Here is a 17,297-nt window from a genome sequence, read left to right as displayed (position 1 = left end):
CAGGGTTCCCCGGACCCCAGGCCAATAATGCCACAGCACTTGGGCAGCCCCGATTCGCCCAGCGCAACCCCCCTATTCCCCAGGGGAGCCGTTCTCGGTACCCAGGGTCCCCGGGCTTTGAGGGGGGAAATAAAGGGCCTCATGTAGCACTTGTACCCGCGGAGGCCGGGGTCCCTTCGGGGTGCGCACCCCGCCGCTCAAACTCAGCGCGTGATTGTTTTATTGTTTCCTCATCGCGGGGTTCGGGGGCGCGCGCAGGAGCGCGCTGGAGTCTGGGGGTGACACTGAGGGATTGCTGCGTTTCTAGGCGGCGTCCCCGCTGCCTAGGCAACCGCGCTGCAGAGCGACGGCCCCCGGGCGCGCGCCGCCAGCCCCCCGTGCCCCTAACCCGGTCACCTTCCCGCTCCCCTTCCTCCCGTTTCTCTCTCCTCCTTTTCCCACTCCTCTTCCCACGTCCCCCTCGAGACCCCCGCATTCCGAGCGCCCTATTTAAGCCTCGGTTTCCTGATCCACAAAATGGCCACCGCGGCCGGCACCTGCGGTCACGTGACCCCGGACTGCGGACACGGTGGCCGCGGACGAGCGAGGGCGATCAGTTTGGAAAAATCTCCCGGCATCTGCTCGTCCGGACACTGAGGGAAAGAAAAGAGAGCGAGGGCGAGCGCCAGGAAGGGGGGGAAGAGCAAACACCGGGAGTGGAGGGGGCGGAAGGTGACCGAGGCCTTAAGGGAAATGTTAAGGCCCCTAGCGGGCGAAAAGCGGGAAGACGAGTTCTCGCGATATCTCGAGAGCCAGCCTTCCGTGGGCTGTCGGCGGGGGACAGGGAAGGGAAGCTCTAGCAAAGTAGGACACCGTTTGCGTTTTGAGTTCCCAGGTAGGACGACCAGCCAGGGACGGGAAAGCAGGAAATCCCGCGAGATCAGGGCTGACCAGGCGCTCAGTCGCTAGGCAGAAGTGGTGGGGCCGCGGGAGCGGGGGTGTGAAAGGGAGGGCACGCGCATTACGTGCTGACGTCACAGCCTGCGAGTGGGTATATTAGATCCCTGGCAGCGCCGAGCGCTCTAGAGCCGCAGTTCTCCCGTGAGAGGACCTTCGCGGTGAACCTAACGCACTCGCTCAGCAGCGGAAGACTCCGAGTTCCCGGTACTCTTCAGGGATGAGTCATGTGGCGGTGGAAAATGCGCTCGGGCTGGACCAGCAGGTGAGCTGCCCGGCGCCCGGGATCCCTCCCCTCCGCCAACTTGGCTTATGGCGCAGCGCCCGCGGACGCCCTTCGTCCCCATTTCCCGGCCACCTCGAGCTGGCGCGTGTCCACGGGGCTGTACAGGAGCGGGGAGGTGACGGGAGGGCGGCTTGTGACCGGCGCCCGGGCCGGGTCCCCGGCTCGACCCGCGGTATTGTCCCCGGGACGAGCACAATGGCGGCTTTTGTGTGTGCCGGCGCGGGCGGCGGAGGGCGAGGGTGCGCGCGCTCGCGGGGAGGCGCACGCGCGGGCCCGGCCCGACCGACCCGCGGGTGGCGGCGGGGGTGCGCCCGGTGGACTCTTTGTGGCCCCGCCGCCCGGATTCCCGTCAGGCGGCGTCGGTGAGCGCGCGCGCGCCCCCGACGTGGACCGCGGCCCTGGAATGTGGGAGGGGGGCGGCGCGGGGGGCGGCCCGCGCGCCGGGTAATGGCGGCGGCCTCCTTTGTGTGGCGCCGGGTGGCGGGGCGGCGCTGCGGCCCACTAGCGGGGGAGGGAGGGAGGGAGGATCCCCGGGGGCCCTGGCCGGCGCGGGCCCGGAAAGGGAGATGGAAGGGGCGCCCGGTCCATCGGCGGCGTCCTTCCTTCCGCAGGCGGCCTCGCCGCGGCCCGGTTTCCGCAGGCCCAGCGCGGCGGCCCGGAGGCCGCGTTTCCGGAGTGGAAAGTTTTGTGACGCAGAAGATTCGGGGAGGGGGGGGGGAGGGCGCAAGGGCCGCTGCGCGCGCCGTGGCGCTGGGCTCTGGGGACCGAGGCTGAGCCCCGAGTGGCCCTTTCCCCGGCACTGCCCCCCGGTAGTCACTGCGGCGATGTAGCCGGTGGCCACGCGTTGTTGTTGTTGTTGGTGTGTGCGTGTGTGTGTTTCCGATTTTGTTTTTCTTGGAAGGGACCACGGGTTGTGAGTATCTCCGTTAGTGGCGTTTGATCCAGGAATCGGCCAAAGCAAAAAAGACACCCCAGCTTCTCGGCCCCTGGGCTGAGATCGAGGGTGGGGGGAAAAGACCCCGAGTGTGGCTCCAGGGAAAAGAAAAAAGTTGTGTTGACTTGTTGCTGCCCGTGGAGGAAAATGTTGAAATAGGTCAGATAAGGTGTGTGGTCTGACCGCAGTCCCCTCTGCTGAGCGGGCGGGGGCGAGCCGAGGGCCTGGCTGGCGGGCCGGTGGCAGGAAGTCTGCATTCCTCTGCGACAGTGGCCCTGCGCCTCCGATAAGCTTCCAGAGGGTGTGCCTGGCCCCAAGGAAACTTCGGCCTTCCGGGAACTCGGGAATAACCCTGAACCGAAACTTACAGACAGCTGAATTATAGGTCATGTGTGTTTTTGGGGGTTTAATTTTTTCTTTGGAAACATTCTTTCCATTACCGAATCAATGATATTAAATCCTCCAAATTGCTCACACGTCATACGTCGAATGGAGGAGAGAAAAAAGGCTGGTGTTCAGGCAGCTTTAACGTTTGCCATGTAAGTGGTGCCCTTTTAACATTCCTTCCCGAAGATATATTTTGATTTTAGCCAGGAAGGGAGGAAAAGAGAAGCTTCCGTGGCAGAGAGATCGAAAGATCCATTGATTGCCTCCTTATTTGCCCCGATTGGGGATCCAACCTGCAACCTTTTGGTGTACAGGATGACACCCCAACCAACTGAGCTACCCGCCAGGGCAGTGGTGCCGCTTTTTAAGATTCTAGGCAGGAATAAACTTGAAATTTGCACTGGATGTAATTCGAAAGAAGACGCAATCCTTAGAATTCAGCAGCAAGCAAATTCACCACTGAGAAAATTGCGACAGTGTAATCTTAGCGATCTTTAAACACTTAACTAGCGTTGAAAGTTGCCAAGTGTAGAATTAATAACTGGTAACAAGTGCAAACAAAGTTTTTCTTTTGTGCTTTCAAGTAGCAGTCTGTTGAGATGACTACAGAGAGAAAGCCTGACAGCGTTTTTGCTAATAGAAATTGTAGAAAGAAGGCACTTACGCCTTACTCAGCTCATTTTCTTTAAGACATAGCATCTGTTTCCAATTTTCAATGACTCCAGTGATGGTTGCAATGAGACAGAATCGCTTTGACCTTTTCACGGAAGTTATGGTATAGCACATCACCTTTGCAGACAGTTGGCAACAGTAGTCTGGTCTTCTGTGGCGTTTAAAATACTTCTTTTGGCATGTATAGATCTCCCCCGCCTTTGCTTGTAAGTAGTTCCTGGTTAGTCATAACAGAATGTGATGAAGATAGCAGGGTTTTTTTTTGTGTTTTGTGTGTTTTGTTTTTTTTGCAAAGCAGGTCTTTTTGTAGAATGTTGAGGTTTTGAACTAGTATAAGGGGGTAGGGAAAAGGGGGGATTAAAGGCAGCCCCAGTCTTTTAGGGCATTGGATGCCAGTTGTGCTACCTCAGTGGTGAAAATGGGAGAATCCGTAGGCATCCACTTCACAGGGTTGTTTTGAACGTAGTGGTGGATATATTAATGTTTTCTAAGAGTGCTGCCCCAATTAAAAATACTTGTGCAGTATTTGGGGCATAAAGGAATTAACGTTTTGTTCTGGCGTTTTCAGGTGTGCTTTGTACATTTAAAATAATCCCGAGTAGAAAGTTGGCATTGGAAACATTTGTCAAATACAGTTGGAGCTAAAATTCATCCTTTGTGTATTTGACATGTTAAAATAATTTGTTTCTGGAGCTCTTACCGTGGTGAATGTTATGGGGAGAATTCCTTCTGAATGAATGACTCACAGGGACCCAGTTTCTACAGCACCAGCATCTGGGTGTGCTGCCTTCTGCAGAATGGACAGTGATATGTTTTGTATTTCTTTAGAACTTCACAGTCTTCAAAGCACATTCTCAGTCACCTTTGCATTAATAGTTTCAAACCAGCCCCATGATTCGCGGCAGACTAGTTTTAGTAATACTTCACCATTCTGGCTACTAACTGTTCAACTCTCTTCCAGTTTGCTGGCCTAGACCTGAACTCTTCGGATAATCAGAGTGGAGGAAGTACAGCCAGCAGTAAGTAAAATGGTTTATGGACTTATTGAATATTCGGGCTTTAATGCTGTTCATTTTTGGGGTTTATTTAAAATTTAACAATTTCCCCTCTTGATTTTTACGGTGTAAAGAATTATGCAGGCAGTGTTATGTGGAATTATGAATTAGTGATCAATTTAAAGCATTGTAACGTTTTGGTAGTAAAAAAAAAAAGGTACTGGTTTTCTTGCGTTAAAAACAATCATTTAAAGAAATACAACACACAAATTACCTCTGAGCCCAGCTTAGAGGTGGTGGGGTTGTGTGAGAGCGAGTCTTGCCAGAATTAAACTCAAGGAAACATTCAATTGTTCCATGAAGAACATGAAAGCAATAGAACAAAGCTATATGGAATCTTGTGGTGCTTAGGATTTTAAATGCTGTGTCACTGTATCCTTCTTTTGAAAAGTAGATACATAAGTAGGATCTAAACAAAGTAAATTGACAAAATAGATCCAGAGGTATGGACGCATGGAACCGAACACATCTCAGTGGGGGAGTTGGGGGGGCGGGGACAGGAAGAGATTAACCAAAGAACATATGTGCATATATGCATAACCCCTGGGGAAGCCTGGGGTGGGGCAGGGGTTGGGTGGAAGGGGGCAAAGAGGGAGAAAATTGGGAGATAATCTGTAATACTGTCAACAATAAAATAAGATATAAAAGTTTTCCTTTTTTTGAGACTTGTTAGGTTAATATTAAGTAGGGATCTTACTGGTTTATTACTTGGCGGTAGACTTGCTCCAGCTTAGGTCTCTCTCATCTTATTAAATAAAAGACGCAGGTATGGGCTGTGGAGTCTGAAATCGGTATTTCTTCAAGCACTGTGCTACACTACTGGGCACATAGTTACTTAGTATTTTATTTATCTGAGGGAGAGAAACAGAAACATCCATTTGTTGTCCCACTTATGCATTCAATTTGTGTCTTGTATGCGCCCTGACTAGGGATTGAACCCACAAACCTTGGTGTATCAGGACGATGCTCTAACCAACTGAGCTACCCAGTCAGGGCCATTTAGTATTTGTTTTAAATTTCACTGTATTTGCCATTCATGCTAAAAATGTTAGGCATTGGTCCTCCTAATAGAGATCTTTAGTATTTAATTTAACCCAGGAGGGGAAAAGGGAAGTTGCAGATTTATTAGAAATAAAGTGAGTTGACTTTCCTTTTTGTTTTTGCATTCTTATCCATTTTCTAGGCCATATTCTTGCCTGCGTACAGAGCAACAGTTAACTCTCCATAAACTCGGCAAGCCCCAAATTAAAACTCCCAATTCTTTAAAATCATTCCCCCTTTTCAGTTTTTCCACATATATGTGTATTCTGTTTTGGAAACTACCAGGATGGAAACAAAAAGGTCTCTTAGTGGCTAAGTATGTGATTTATTACATGGTAGTCTTTCAGGTTATAGTAATACTTCAGTTGCAACTGTTTTAATTTATAACAATTCTCAAATCATAGCAGACCTAGTGGCAAGTTAAATTATTAATTTGTGCAGTTTAACTGTTAGTTACCAAGTCAAATTTTTGTTTGCCAAACAGGTCCTCCCCCCTTTTAAAGTTATCCTTATAAAGCAATAACCCATTTAAAATAAAAGGGGATCCCCACCCCCCCTTCCCAAATTATACTAGAAGGCCAGAGATTTAAATTATTTGTGTGTGTGTGTTTTTTTTTAGAAGGGCGCTATATTCCTCCTCACTTAAGGAACAGAGAAGCTACTAAAGGTAAGTCCTTTGAGCAATTTGGGGACCTACCAGTAATTCTTGCTGCATTTAGAAGTTTGAGCCTAGGGAAAATGAGGCACCTTGGGAAATCTGTAAATGCCGCTCTTCTGTCAGGGCAGATATTAGGGCTTCATCACTTTGGAACAACCTCACCTAATGTCACACTGTGAAAACGGTACAATTTCACTGATCCTGTGCTTCTAGTCTGTGGTTATTCGCAGCACGATTTTAATTAGAAAAAGGTGAGTGGGCAGCCTGCTATGTAAACCAAACTGCATGGTGATAACAGCCCAGTTGTTTCTGTCTTGCAGAGATGCCCAAACAAAGATGGGGTTACTGTGGACTAGTTAATAGGGTATATAGCATTGGGCATGCTCCTAGTAAGTTGGGAGTGATTCCCCGATTTCATTTCCTTCCCTGAACTACTTCATTGGAAAGGTTTTGTCCAAAAGGTATCACAGCATTGGGTCTTTTCCCATTTAGTGTGTGATGTAGTGATAGAAAACTAGTAGATGTCTCAAATTAGGGCACAACTGTTTGAGTGCTGTATGTTTCTTTAAATGGTTGACCTGAGATTTGGAAGAAAAGGAAAGGTCAGGAAAATGATTTAAGGCCAGGAGGGAATATGCTGGATATATGAAAGGGTGGAGAGAGAGAGTCCACAGTAGCATGTGCATGGCTGTCACTCCTCCGTACCCACATGTAGTCTGTTAGCTTCACTGTCCTGGCAATACCTGACTATACAATCTATTGTTCTGTCACATTACTTGGTTATGTCGCTTTTTTTCAGTTACTACAGAGTTTGTCTTTATCATCATGGGTGTTGTCATTCATCATTCCTTAGAATGTACCCGCTGGGGTTGCCCCATGTACATTTAGTGCTTTCTTTCCCCCTTTGTTGCAGTGACAAAACAAAGGGAGAGGCAGTAGGAGGTTTTAGAGCCGAAAGAGATCTTAGAACTCTATCTCAGTTCTTCACTGATAGCGAAAACTGTTGGTCACCAGGCTGGCTAATGGTAGAGGCAGAAGGCTGAATGAAAGTAACTTAATTAACTTGTAAACTGTTTGGCTAATAGTGTCACTGAAACCAGTTAAGCTTGCTACTTGTCTTTAAATCCTCTACCTGTTTATACCTTTGTCATCCCTCCCCTCTTACTGAATGTTTATGGCTCTATCCTAGGGCCTGTCCATACTGAGTAAGGAGGGTTTTCCTTTCTAGGGATTCTTGGTTCTTGTCTGACAGGATGTATTTCACGTGAACAGAGGACTATTTTATTTAAGTTTTTTACTGTTGAAACGGAAAAGTACTGTATTAAAGTAATGTGACACTTAAAAATGTTGTAAATGAATATTACCCCTAAGAAACATTGAAACCAGTGGTAACTGGTTCCTAGTAAACTCACTTATAACATGAATGGAAAATTTCCCCCCCCAAATTTTAAGAGAAAGCTTATTTAGAAAGTTACACAAGTATGAGTGAGCCAGCTGGGCTGCATAGGCTCAGGAAACCAGTTACAGAAGCAAAGAAGGGCCGCTGGAGCTCAGGATGAAGGCAGGGGTGCCCTCCTGAGGGGGAAGGCATGCCGAAAACAGTTTGAGATCGGCAGAGGGCTTGGGTTAGGGTACAGCATTTCCTAATGGAGAGAATTAAAGATAACATTCTGTGTACCACTGTAAGCAGCTCTAAATACTGGTTTTCTTCTAGTGCCATAATAGGAATTATTCCCATTGTCCCTCCAGTCTACAGAGAATAAAGTGAATGCAGGGCTTCCAGTTCAGAAACAAGAATCATGTTACGGTATTTATCACTTTCTAATGCTACAGTAAAATGGATTTGTGTTTTTTTTTTTTTTTTCAATTGAAGGATTCTACGATAAAGACAGTTCAGGTTGGAGTTCTAGTAAAGATAAGGATGCATACAGCAATTTTGGAGCTCGTGGCGATTCGAGAGGAAAGTCTAGTTTCTTCAGTGACCGTGGCAGTGGGTCAAGAGGAAGGTAAGTGGTTTTTTACTTCACGTGTTTGTGCGATACAGCCGTTTAGGAGTTGATCTTTAATTGGTAAGTCCTCATCCTTGTACTCCGGTCATCGAGCATCTTTTTTCTCCTTAATAGACCACCTATTTGGATGTTAAGTATTATGTCTGTTACAGTCATATTTTCTTAACTGTGAGAGGTCTGTACTAAATTGAACTTTTTACATAGAAATTAGGTAAGAATAAGAATGACCCCTTTGGCATAATGAACTCAGCTATTTTTATGTTTCTCTACTTCTGTATAGTCTATTTAAAAGAGTAAATTTATCTAGTGAATGGCCTAATTTGGTTGAGATTTTTGTGGATATTCTATATGGCAATTTTTAAACACCTTATATTTTTGATTACACAAGTGTGGTGAACTGACCTCATGTGCCTAATAGCTGTGGTTAGTCCTGTGTGTCCTGATTTTTCGCAAACAGGCCTAAAACTCTAAAACCATCTTAATTCAGGTAAGGATTATTTTCTACTTTTTATCCAATATCTGTCACACAGGTGAATTGTCCTTTAAATGACATTCTCATATACCTGGGACAATTGATACTTGGTGTGGTATTTTCTTTTTTTTCCCCCTTTTTTTTTTTTTAACTTGGTGTACTATTTTCTTTTCCCTACCACTAAATATATGTGGATATAAAGGTGCTGATTACAAATATACAAGATTTGATTCTTAATTTCAGCATGTATGAGGCCTGGGTAGGCTATATATATAATTTATAGAAATAAAGGATACTGATTTCAGAAAACAAAGCTATATAAGTTATACATATCAATCTGGTAATTAGAGGGCCTTATTTGTCAAAGAAGAGTAAGCCAGAATTTGGACTGTTGACATCCTTGAAGTTAGCCATAATGAATAATTCCAACTTCTCCAGGTCCCGCTCTAGAATAGTGGTAGGAATATGACAACTGGTTAAATGACAGGATTCTGATTAATTGCTTGTGCTGTTCAGGTTTGATGATCGTGGACGGGGTGACTATGATGGCATTGGTGGCCGTGGTGACAGAAGCGGCTTTGGCAAATTTGAACGCGGTGGAAATAGTCGCTGGTGTGACAAATCAGATGAGGATGATTGGTCCAAACCACTCCCACCAAGTGAACGCTTGGAACAGTAAGTTTCTGAAATGATGTTAATTGTGACGCAGGGTAGCCTTGTAAGCTAGTATTATAAAAACTTACCAATCTTGATTTCAGGGAACTCTTTTCTGGAGGCAACACTGGGATTAACTTTGAGAAATATGATGATATTCCAGTTGAGGCAACAGGCAACAACTGTCCTCCACATATTGAAAGTGTAAGTATTTATGCTTAATCTTTTAAGACAGGGAAATTAAATTTTTTCACAGCATGCCAAAATGATGTAGGCATATAGACCATGCTTGTCTTATTTGAACAGTTCTTGAAGGTTACTTAAAAACCAACCTCATTGTTGGAAAGGGATTGAGCTCAGTCAGTGTTACCATAAATATGAAATAGGAAATGGATCAAACACAGGAAGCACCCAAACTTTCCAATGTAGATACCCCCCCCCCATGTAACAATTTTTACTTAAAACAGCTGTAAACTCAAGTACAAATCAGCTATTAGGTTTTTCATTATTATATTAGTATTAAAACAGAAGTGGCTATTTCTAGCAATTTAACCCTGTTGAATTTCTTTGCAGTTCAGTGATGTTGAGATGGGAGAGATTATTATGGGTAACATTGAGCTTACTCGTTACACTCGCCCGACTCCAGTGCAAAAGCATGCTATTCCTATTATCAAAGAGAAGAGAGACCTGATGGCTTGTGCCCAGACAGGTAAGCTCGCGCATTGAAGTAAAAAAGAGAATCGCCTGTGAGCCACAGGAATGTGGCCAGGGGAGAGGTGCCTCCTGGGTAAAGTAGCGCCTCCCATCTTTTGGAAATGGGGTGTGACTAGCCTCTGAATGCAGTACAAGCTTTACTATGTGTGTGAGTTAGACCATTTTGAAAGAGGGTGCCCCGCCCCCCCAATAAAAAACTCACTGGAATCATTTGGCCTTCGGAACGGTGAGAATGCCATCCTTCATACACTAGCAGTATATACCAACAAGGAAGTGTTAGAAATTGAAATGGATACCACTTTCAAGGCAAAAGTTCTGTTTTCTTTATAAACAATGCAAAGAAGTGAGTACATTGTTACTCATTAGTGTTTGGTATACTTTTCTATAAAGGAACAAAATAAACTTTCTTTATGGCTACATGGTCTCTATTGCATCCACTCAGCTCTGCTGTTGTAATGTGAGCGCAACCATATGTGAATTATTGAGTGTGGTGGCTGTATCTGCAAAGATGGTCTAGGCCTTAGTTTGTGGACTCCTATTACAAGTGGATCAAAGAAGTCACTTGGTATTTTTAACTTAGCTGTTACTAGGACAGTTCTAAAACAGCCATCTACCAATGTTTATTCAAAAGTAATCCGCTTTTTCTGTGGTTGAATGAACATGTGTTCTCTTCCACAGGGTCTGGGAAAACTGCAGCATTTCTTTTGCCCATCCTGAGTCAGATTTACACGGATGGTCCCGGCGAGGCCTTGAGGGCCATGAAGGTGAATATTTCCTTACAAGATGGGAACTGAGGGTATTTGGTTAGCTGTAAGGGACACTAAAACCCACTCCAGTCTACCTAATGGAAGACCGTTTGCAAGTGTGCCCATACATTACAGAAGGGCATTTTGTAATGAGTCTTTTAAAAAGTTGTTGAGTTTTAATTTATAAATCAATTTCTTAGGAAAATGGAAGGTACGGGCGCCGCAAACAATACCCAATCTCCTTGGTATTAGCACCAACTAGAGAATTGGCAGTACAGATCTATGAGGAAGCCAGGAAAGTAAGTATGCATTTTAGCCATTATTGGCTTTCGTTGACTCTGAAATGTTTTATGACTTTGTAAAAATCTTGGCTTTGAGGTTGATAAAATTTCTTCTGTGCTTATAGTTTTCATACAGATCTAGAGTTCGTCCTTGTGTTGTTTATGGTGGTGCTGATATTGGTCAGCAGATTCGAGACTTAGAACGTGGATGCCACTTGTTAGTCGCCACCCCAGGACGTCTGGTGGATATGATGGAAAGAGGCAAGATTGGATTAGACTTCTGCAAGTACGTTACATTTTACATCCACGGAATGCAGTGTTAATTTTAAAAAATTCTGGCCATTAGTTTTCTGGAACTTAATAGTGTTAGCTAAACTTTAAAGTTTGCGAAGTGGTTTACTTTGTCTTCTAACGTTGGCTAAAATGTGGTGGTTGTAATTTTAATGTTGAAAAATCTGACATTTTAGTAGAGGCTGAGAAGGGCCTCACTGGGACAAGTAGTCAAATAGTAAGAACTCATTTAATGGAACTGGGATGATGGATTCCGTGGCAAAGCCCTGCGCTGTCACATGGATCAAATTGTGTGCTGTGAGGAGGGGTAGCTCCCTGAATAAATAGTATAATTGTACTTACCGATACAGCTCTACTAAAACCCTGCTCACATTCTAAACCCATTTTTCTCACCACAGATACTTGGTGTTGGATGAAGCCGATCGGATGTTGGATATGGGGTTTGAGCCTCAGATTCGTAGAATAGTTGAGCAAGATACGATGCCGCCGAAGGGAGTGCGCCACACCATGATGTTTAGCGCTACTTTCCCTAAGGAGATCCAGGTATTGCTGGGTGCCGCACACTTGGTGTGATCGGGAACTTGTTTGTCTCGGTGGGTATTAAAAGCTGCTTTCTTGCAGATGCTTGCTCGTGACTTCTTGGATGAATACATCTTCTTGGCTGTGGGAAGAGTTGGCTCTACCTCTGAGAACATCACACAGAAAGTGGTTTGGGTGGAAGAGGCAGACAAACGGTCATTTCTCCTTGACCTTCTCAATGCAACAGGTAAGATGGGAAGTTTAGCTTGACTCTGTGCCTCAGGTAATGGAATCCATTTGAATCACTGGTACTGCTTTTCCTCACTCCGGGCATCCTGTTCACATGGTCTTAATGAAATCGTGCCTTTGTGTGTGTGTTTACTAAGTGCAAACAGAACACAGCCACCACTAGTGACTAAACACTTGTAATTTTTCAAATCTAGGCAAGGATTCCCTCACCTTAGTGTTTGTGGAGACCAAAAAGGGTGCAGACTCTCTGGAGGATTTCTTGTACCATGAAGGGTATGCGTGCACCAGTATCCATGGAGACCGATCTCAGAGAGACAGAGAGGAGGCTCTGCACCAGTTCCGCTCAGGAAAAAGCCCGATTCTCGTGGCTACAGCCGTATGTACCGTGCTCTTGTTTTCACGGTCAGCTGTTGGTTTCTTTAAGTGGAAGAAAGGCGTTCGATGACAAAGGCGTTCTTTTCCAGGTAGCAGCACGAGGCCTGGACATTTCAAATGTGAAACATGTGATCAACTTTGACTTGCCAAGTGATATCGAAGAATATGTGCATCGCATTGGCCGCACAGGACGTGTGGGAAACCTTGGTAAGTGGTTGCTTGATGTTCTGGTTATTTTGTTACTGTGATTCGTGTAGCAAAGAACTTTTCAGGATCTTGATTTTAAGAACTTCCTATTTCCAAAGAATGCAGGTAAAACACATTTCAGCAGTAGAAGTGATAGAAAAGTCAGGTTTTGTGCAAATACCTTTGCCTTGGTTAAATAGCAAATTGTAATTTATTTTTTTTTATTTAGTATTATGCTTACTGTTCTACTAAGGAAAGAGAATACTGGACTGCTTTATGGGGACCTTAACTTACGTGCTTTCTGGGACTGTTTCAGGCCTTGCCACCTCGTTCTTTAACGAGAGGAACATAAACATCACGAAGGACTTGCTGGATCTGCTCGTTGAAGCCAAACAAGAGGTGCCCTCCTGGTTGGAAAGCATGGCGTACGAACACCACTACAAGGGGAGCAGTCGCGGGCGATCCAAGAGGTGAGGACAGGCGGCACGTGAGGGAGGTGGGCGCTCTGTCCAAGGCTCCCTGCACATACAGGCAGGCCTCGGGCTACGGCCGACTCGACGTACGTCATTTCATGATTACGTCGCCATCTCCCATTTATTAAAAAAAAAAGTTCCGCCATTTGGACGTATGTACGTATGTGCTTTATGTGTTTTATTATTTATTTACCACAAGTAAAGGTCAGGATTGTTATTTTCTAATTTTTTTTACTGTCACTTCATCACCGCTGTGTGTGTGCTCCATGTGAGTGACGTAGGTGCTTATGTAGGTGGGTTCCGACTTAACGGTGAAAATTCGTGTTGAAACAGATCTCCGACGTAACCCGAGGACCTACTGTATTAGTTTAACAAGCTTAATTTTATGTTGCGTTTGTTCAATGCAAATCCATTCCCTAAGATGAGGAGTTACTATAAATCAAACATAAAGACACAGACACAATGTGAAGTTAGATTTCACACAAGGTGGCTTGATGTGTTGGGTACGGTGTTCCTGGTTTGGTTGTCAACACTGCCGGGCACAGTAGAGACGGAAACATCAGCACCGGAACGTGGGGCTCCAGTGGGATCTTGTCACGTGACCCCGTCCCGTTTCTGTCCCTGCAGCAGTCGGTTCAGCGGAGGGTTTGGTGCCAGAGACTATCGCCAGAGCAGCGGTGCCGGCAGTTCCAGCTTCAGCAGCAGCCGCGCAAGCAGCAGCCGCAGCGGGGGAGGCGGCCATGGCGGCAGCAGAGGGTTTGGTGGAGGTAATACTACTTTTTTCTAAAAATATGTTTTTATTGATTTCAGAGAGAGGGAGAGGGAGGACGGACACACCCATGATGAGTCATTGATCGGCTGCCTCCCGCATGCCCCACATTGGAGACCGAGCCCGCATCCCGGTCATGCCATGACCTCCTGGTTTATAGGTTGATGCTCAACCACTGAACCACACTGGCTGGGTGGGAAAGATTATATTTAATAGCGGGTGACGTGACACTGATCTCTCCTTTTCAAATCTCTCATTAGGTGGCTATGGAGGCTTTTACAACAGCGATGGATACGGAGGAAATTACAACTCCCAAGGGGTTGACTGGTGGGGTAACTGAGCCTGCTCCGCAGTCGGTCGCCCTGCCAAGCAAGCTCATACGGAAACCACATGTAACTTAGCCAGACTATACCTGTGTAGCTTCAAGAACTTGCAGTACATTACCAGCTGTGATTCTCCACTGAATTTTTTTTTAAAGGGAGCTCAAGGTCACACGAAGAGATGAACAATCAGCAGCCCTGTTCGGAAGGTGGTTTGAAGACTTCATTGCTGTAGTTTGGATTAACTCCCCTCCCACCAACCCCCATCCCAAACTGCATTTATAATTTGTGACTGAGGATCATTTGTTTGTTAATGTACTGTGCCTTTAACTTTAGACAACTTTTTATTTTGATGTCCTGTTGGCTCAGTAATGCTCAAGATACAATTGTTTTGACAAAATAAATTTACTGAACTTGGGCTAAAATCAAACCTTGGCACACAGGTGTGATACAACTTAACAGGAATCATCGATTCATCCATAAATATTATAAGGAAAAAAAACTTAAGCGGTAACCTGCATTAGGGCTCTTTGATACTTGCAGATTGGGGGAAAACAAACAACAAACATCTTGAAGCATATTAACGGAATTAGTTTCTAATGTGGCAAACTGTATTAAGTTAAAGTTCTGATTTGCTCACTCTATCCTGGATAGGTATTTAGAACCTGACAGTCTTTAAACAAGCCATTCCAGTCATGAGGAGGTGATGTATGAACACATGCATACATTCGAAGCACTGTTTCAAAGTTAATGCAAGTAAACACAGCAATTCCTCTTTCAGTGTTTAGGCAGATCATGAAGGATGAGCTGGCCAAATGTGGGCATACTATTACAGGGGAAGTTTAAAGGTCTGATTACAGGAAATAAAGAGGTTTTTCGGAGAATTCATCTACTTCAGACATTTTAAATGCCTGCCATAAATTGAAATGGTAGAATGGCTGACCACAGCAATGACCAGCCCGCAGTAGGGCCCTGGATGATTTTTGGTCTAATAACGCATGCTAGTGTTGATGTTTTTTGGTCAAGAGGGTATGAACAGGAAGAATTAATGCAGCAGGCTTTCTTTTCAATGCCGATTCACATTACTCTGTTCAAGCTGCGTTGAGATGTTAAACTGGCTTACTATAGACTTCGTAAAAATGGCTCCAGAAGAGGAACTGAAATCTGAGATCACACAGGTTGGAAATATGTACATAACTGCACAAGGTGTCAATTCTGCTCTCCAGTGCAGTTTAGTCAGTTTTAGTTGCATAGGTTTCCATTGTATTTATAGTCTGTTTATGCTAAATCTGGCCAAAGATGAGCATTGTCCACCACTAAAATGCCTCCGCCACTTGGAATTCTGCGCTAATTTTGTGGCCAGAATGCGGTGATCAAAACGCTCAATCTTTCTACAGTGGCATAGGGAGACGGCAAAAATTTCCTAAAGTGCAATAGATTTTCAAGTGTATTGTGCCTTGTTCTAAAACTTTTATTAAGTAGGTGCACTTGACAGTATTGAGGTCATTTGTTATGGTGCTATTTCAATTAGTCTAGGTTTAGGCCCTTGTACATTTTGCCCATAACTTTTTACAAAATACTTCTTTTATTGCACATTCAGAGAATTTTATATATATGTCTTGTGTGCGTGTCCTTAAACTTCCAATCTTATTTTGTCTCTTGGAGATTGTTGAACGCAGCTTGTCTAGGAAGGGGGATGGGACTAGATTCTAAAATTTATTTGGGACCATGGGAGTGATGGTTGGGAAGAAAAACTATTTGCACACAGATTTCTAGATACTTTTTGCTGCTAGTTTTATGTAATATTTATTGAACATTTTGACAAATATTTATTTTTGTAAGCCTAAAAGTGATTCTTTGAAAGTTTAAAGAAACTTGACCAAAAGACAGTACAAAAACACTGGCACTTGAATGTTGAATGTCACCGTATGCGTGAAATTATATATTTCGGGGTAGTGTGAGCTTTTAATGTTAAGTCATATTAAACTCTTAAGTCAAATTAAGCAGACCCGGCATTGGCAGTGTAGCCATAACTTTCTGATGTTAGTGAAAACAAAATTGGCGACTTGAAATTAAAACATGCCAAGGTTTTGATACACTTGTCTTAAGATATTAATGAAACACTTCAGAACACTGATACGAAGTGTCCAGATTCTCAGATGTTTGTTGCGTGAGTTTCGTTTTAGTTGTGTGTGTTTTTTTTCCCAGTGAATGTCTGGCACATTGCAATCCTCAAACATGTGGTTATCTTTGTTGTATTGGCATAATCAGTGACTTGTACATTCAGCGATAGCAAGTTCTACCAGTAAGCAATATTTTCAGTTCTAAGGTTTCAAAAATGTAAGCGTGGATTTCAACTTGCTGAATGTAAGGATTGAACCTCAAGTCACTGTAGCTTTAGTAATTGCTTATTGTATTAGTTTAGATGCTAGCACTGCATGTGCTGTGCATATTCTGATTTTATTAAAATAAAAAAGTTGAACTGCACAGTCTCTTTCGTTGTTGTCAATTGTGGTTTCTTATTAGCAGTGTCAATAAAGTTGTGCTCTTGCCTGAACTGTAAGGTGTTCTATTTTTTTTGGTTGCTGTCCCGCTAGTTTTGAGATTCCTCTCGGAGACAGGAATAATCCCTCTGGTTAAGTATTTGTAATACAGTGGAAAAGGTTTCTGTACTAGATGGAAATCTAAAAGGTGTACAGCATGTATTCTAGATCGGGTTACATTTTAAGCAGCTTCAATATGGGTTTGAACCTGTTATTTGAAGGGTGGTTGAAGTGGAAGAATGAATCAAATATTAGTAATCAAATGTTAAGGACTTGGGGATCCAAGAATGGATTTATTTGGGCCGCTGGTTCGATTCCCTGTCAGGGCACCTGCTCAGGTTGCAGGTTTGGTCCCCATCGGGGCACCTCCCAGAGGCAACCAATGCTTCTCCCTGTCCCTCGCCAATCAAAAGCATTTACGTGTATTTGGGGTGATGGTGATAGACATGGCATGGCACCTCCGTTCCCGCACATTGAGGCAGGCAGCTTGCTACCAATGAACCAATGATGGTAGAACCATAACTGAACAGATAGGTCCTCTGGCGTCAGAAGTTGACAACATGGTTCAACCTAATGAATACACATTGACCTTTGTTCCCCTTTGAGTTCTAAGTCTGCAGTGTAATGAACATTTAACGCTAAAATACTTGCTTCTGGCTAGTTGCCTTTTATGGAAGGACTTGAAGCGTAAGATGCCATTGATATTGGAGATAGGAAAGGGAGGTAG

The 17,297-nt window shown here is 44.6% G+C and overlaps 1 protein-coding gene across 2 annotated transcripts; it reads left to right on the top strand.

Annotated features, from left to right (window-relative positions):
• Window positions 1-1,041: 1,041 nt before the first annotated feature.
• On the top strand, window positions 1,042-16,584 carry DDX3X (DEAD-box helicase 3 X-linked). Of its 2 annotated transcripts, none has more exons than XM_054714408.1 (17): window positions 1,042-1,201; window positions 4,177-4,234; window positions 5,931-5,978; window positions 7,843-7,975; window positions 8,967-9,125; window positions 9,209-9,308; window positions 9,678-9,813; window positions 10,497-10,582; window positions 10,765-10,863; window positions 10,971-11,131; window positions 11,535-11,679; window positions 11,758-11,902; window positions 12,099-12,280; window positions 12,369-12,486; window positions 12,782-12,935; window positions 13,569-13,705; window positions 13,968-16,584. In XM_054714408.1, the coding sequence occupies exons 1-17, from the start codon at window positions 1,157-1,159 to the stop codon at window positions 14,045-14,047; spliced, it is 1,986 nt and encodes a 661-aa protein (XP_054570383.1). In that variant the 5' UTR covers window positions 1,042-1,156; the 3' UTR covers window positions 14,048-16,584. The 2 variants fall into 2 exon arrangements, with proteins under 2 accessions (XP_054570383.1, XP_008151248.1); XM_008153026.3 differs by having other exon boundaries at window positions 1,044-1,201; window positions 13,566-13,705.
• The last annotated feature ends 713 nt before the right edge of the window (window positions 16,585-17,297 follow it).

Source organism: Eptesicus fuscus, chromosome 1 (genome assembly GCF_027574615.1).
Source record: "Eptesicus fuscus isolate TK198812 chromosome 1, DD_ASM_mEF_20220401, whole genome shotgun sequence".
Classification (NCBI taxonomy): domain Eukaryota; kingdom Metazoa; phylum Chordata; class Mammalia; order Chiroptera; family Vespertilionidae; genus Eptesicus; species Eptesicus fuscus.
This window is presented reverse-complemented; position numbering and strand designations above follow the sequence as displayed.

What these genes read in the sequence shown, in the direction of transcription:
- DDX3X (XM_008153026.3), top strand. Translation starts at nt 1,157, where the DNA reads ATGAGTCATGTGGCGGTGGAAAATGCGCTCGGGCTGGACCAGCAG. An exon ending in GTCCTCCACATATTGAAAGT is followed by an intron (nt 9,309 to 9,677) that starts GTAAGTATTTAT and finishes ATTTCTTTGCAG; the next exon opens with TTCAGTGATGTTGAGATGGG. An exon ending in ATTGGATTAGACTTCTGCAA is followed by an intron (nt 11,132 to 11,534) that starts GTACGTTACATT and finishes TTCTCACCACAG; the next exon opens with ATACTTGGTGTTGGATGAAG.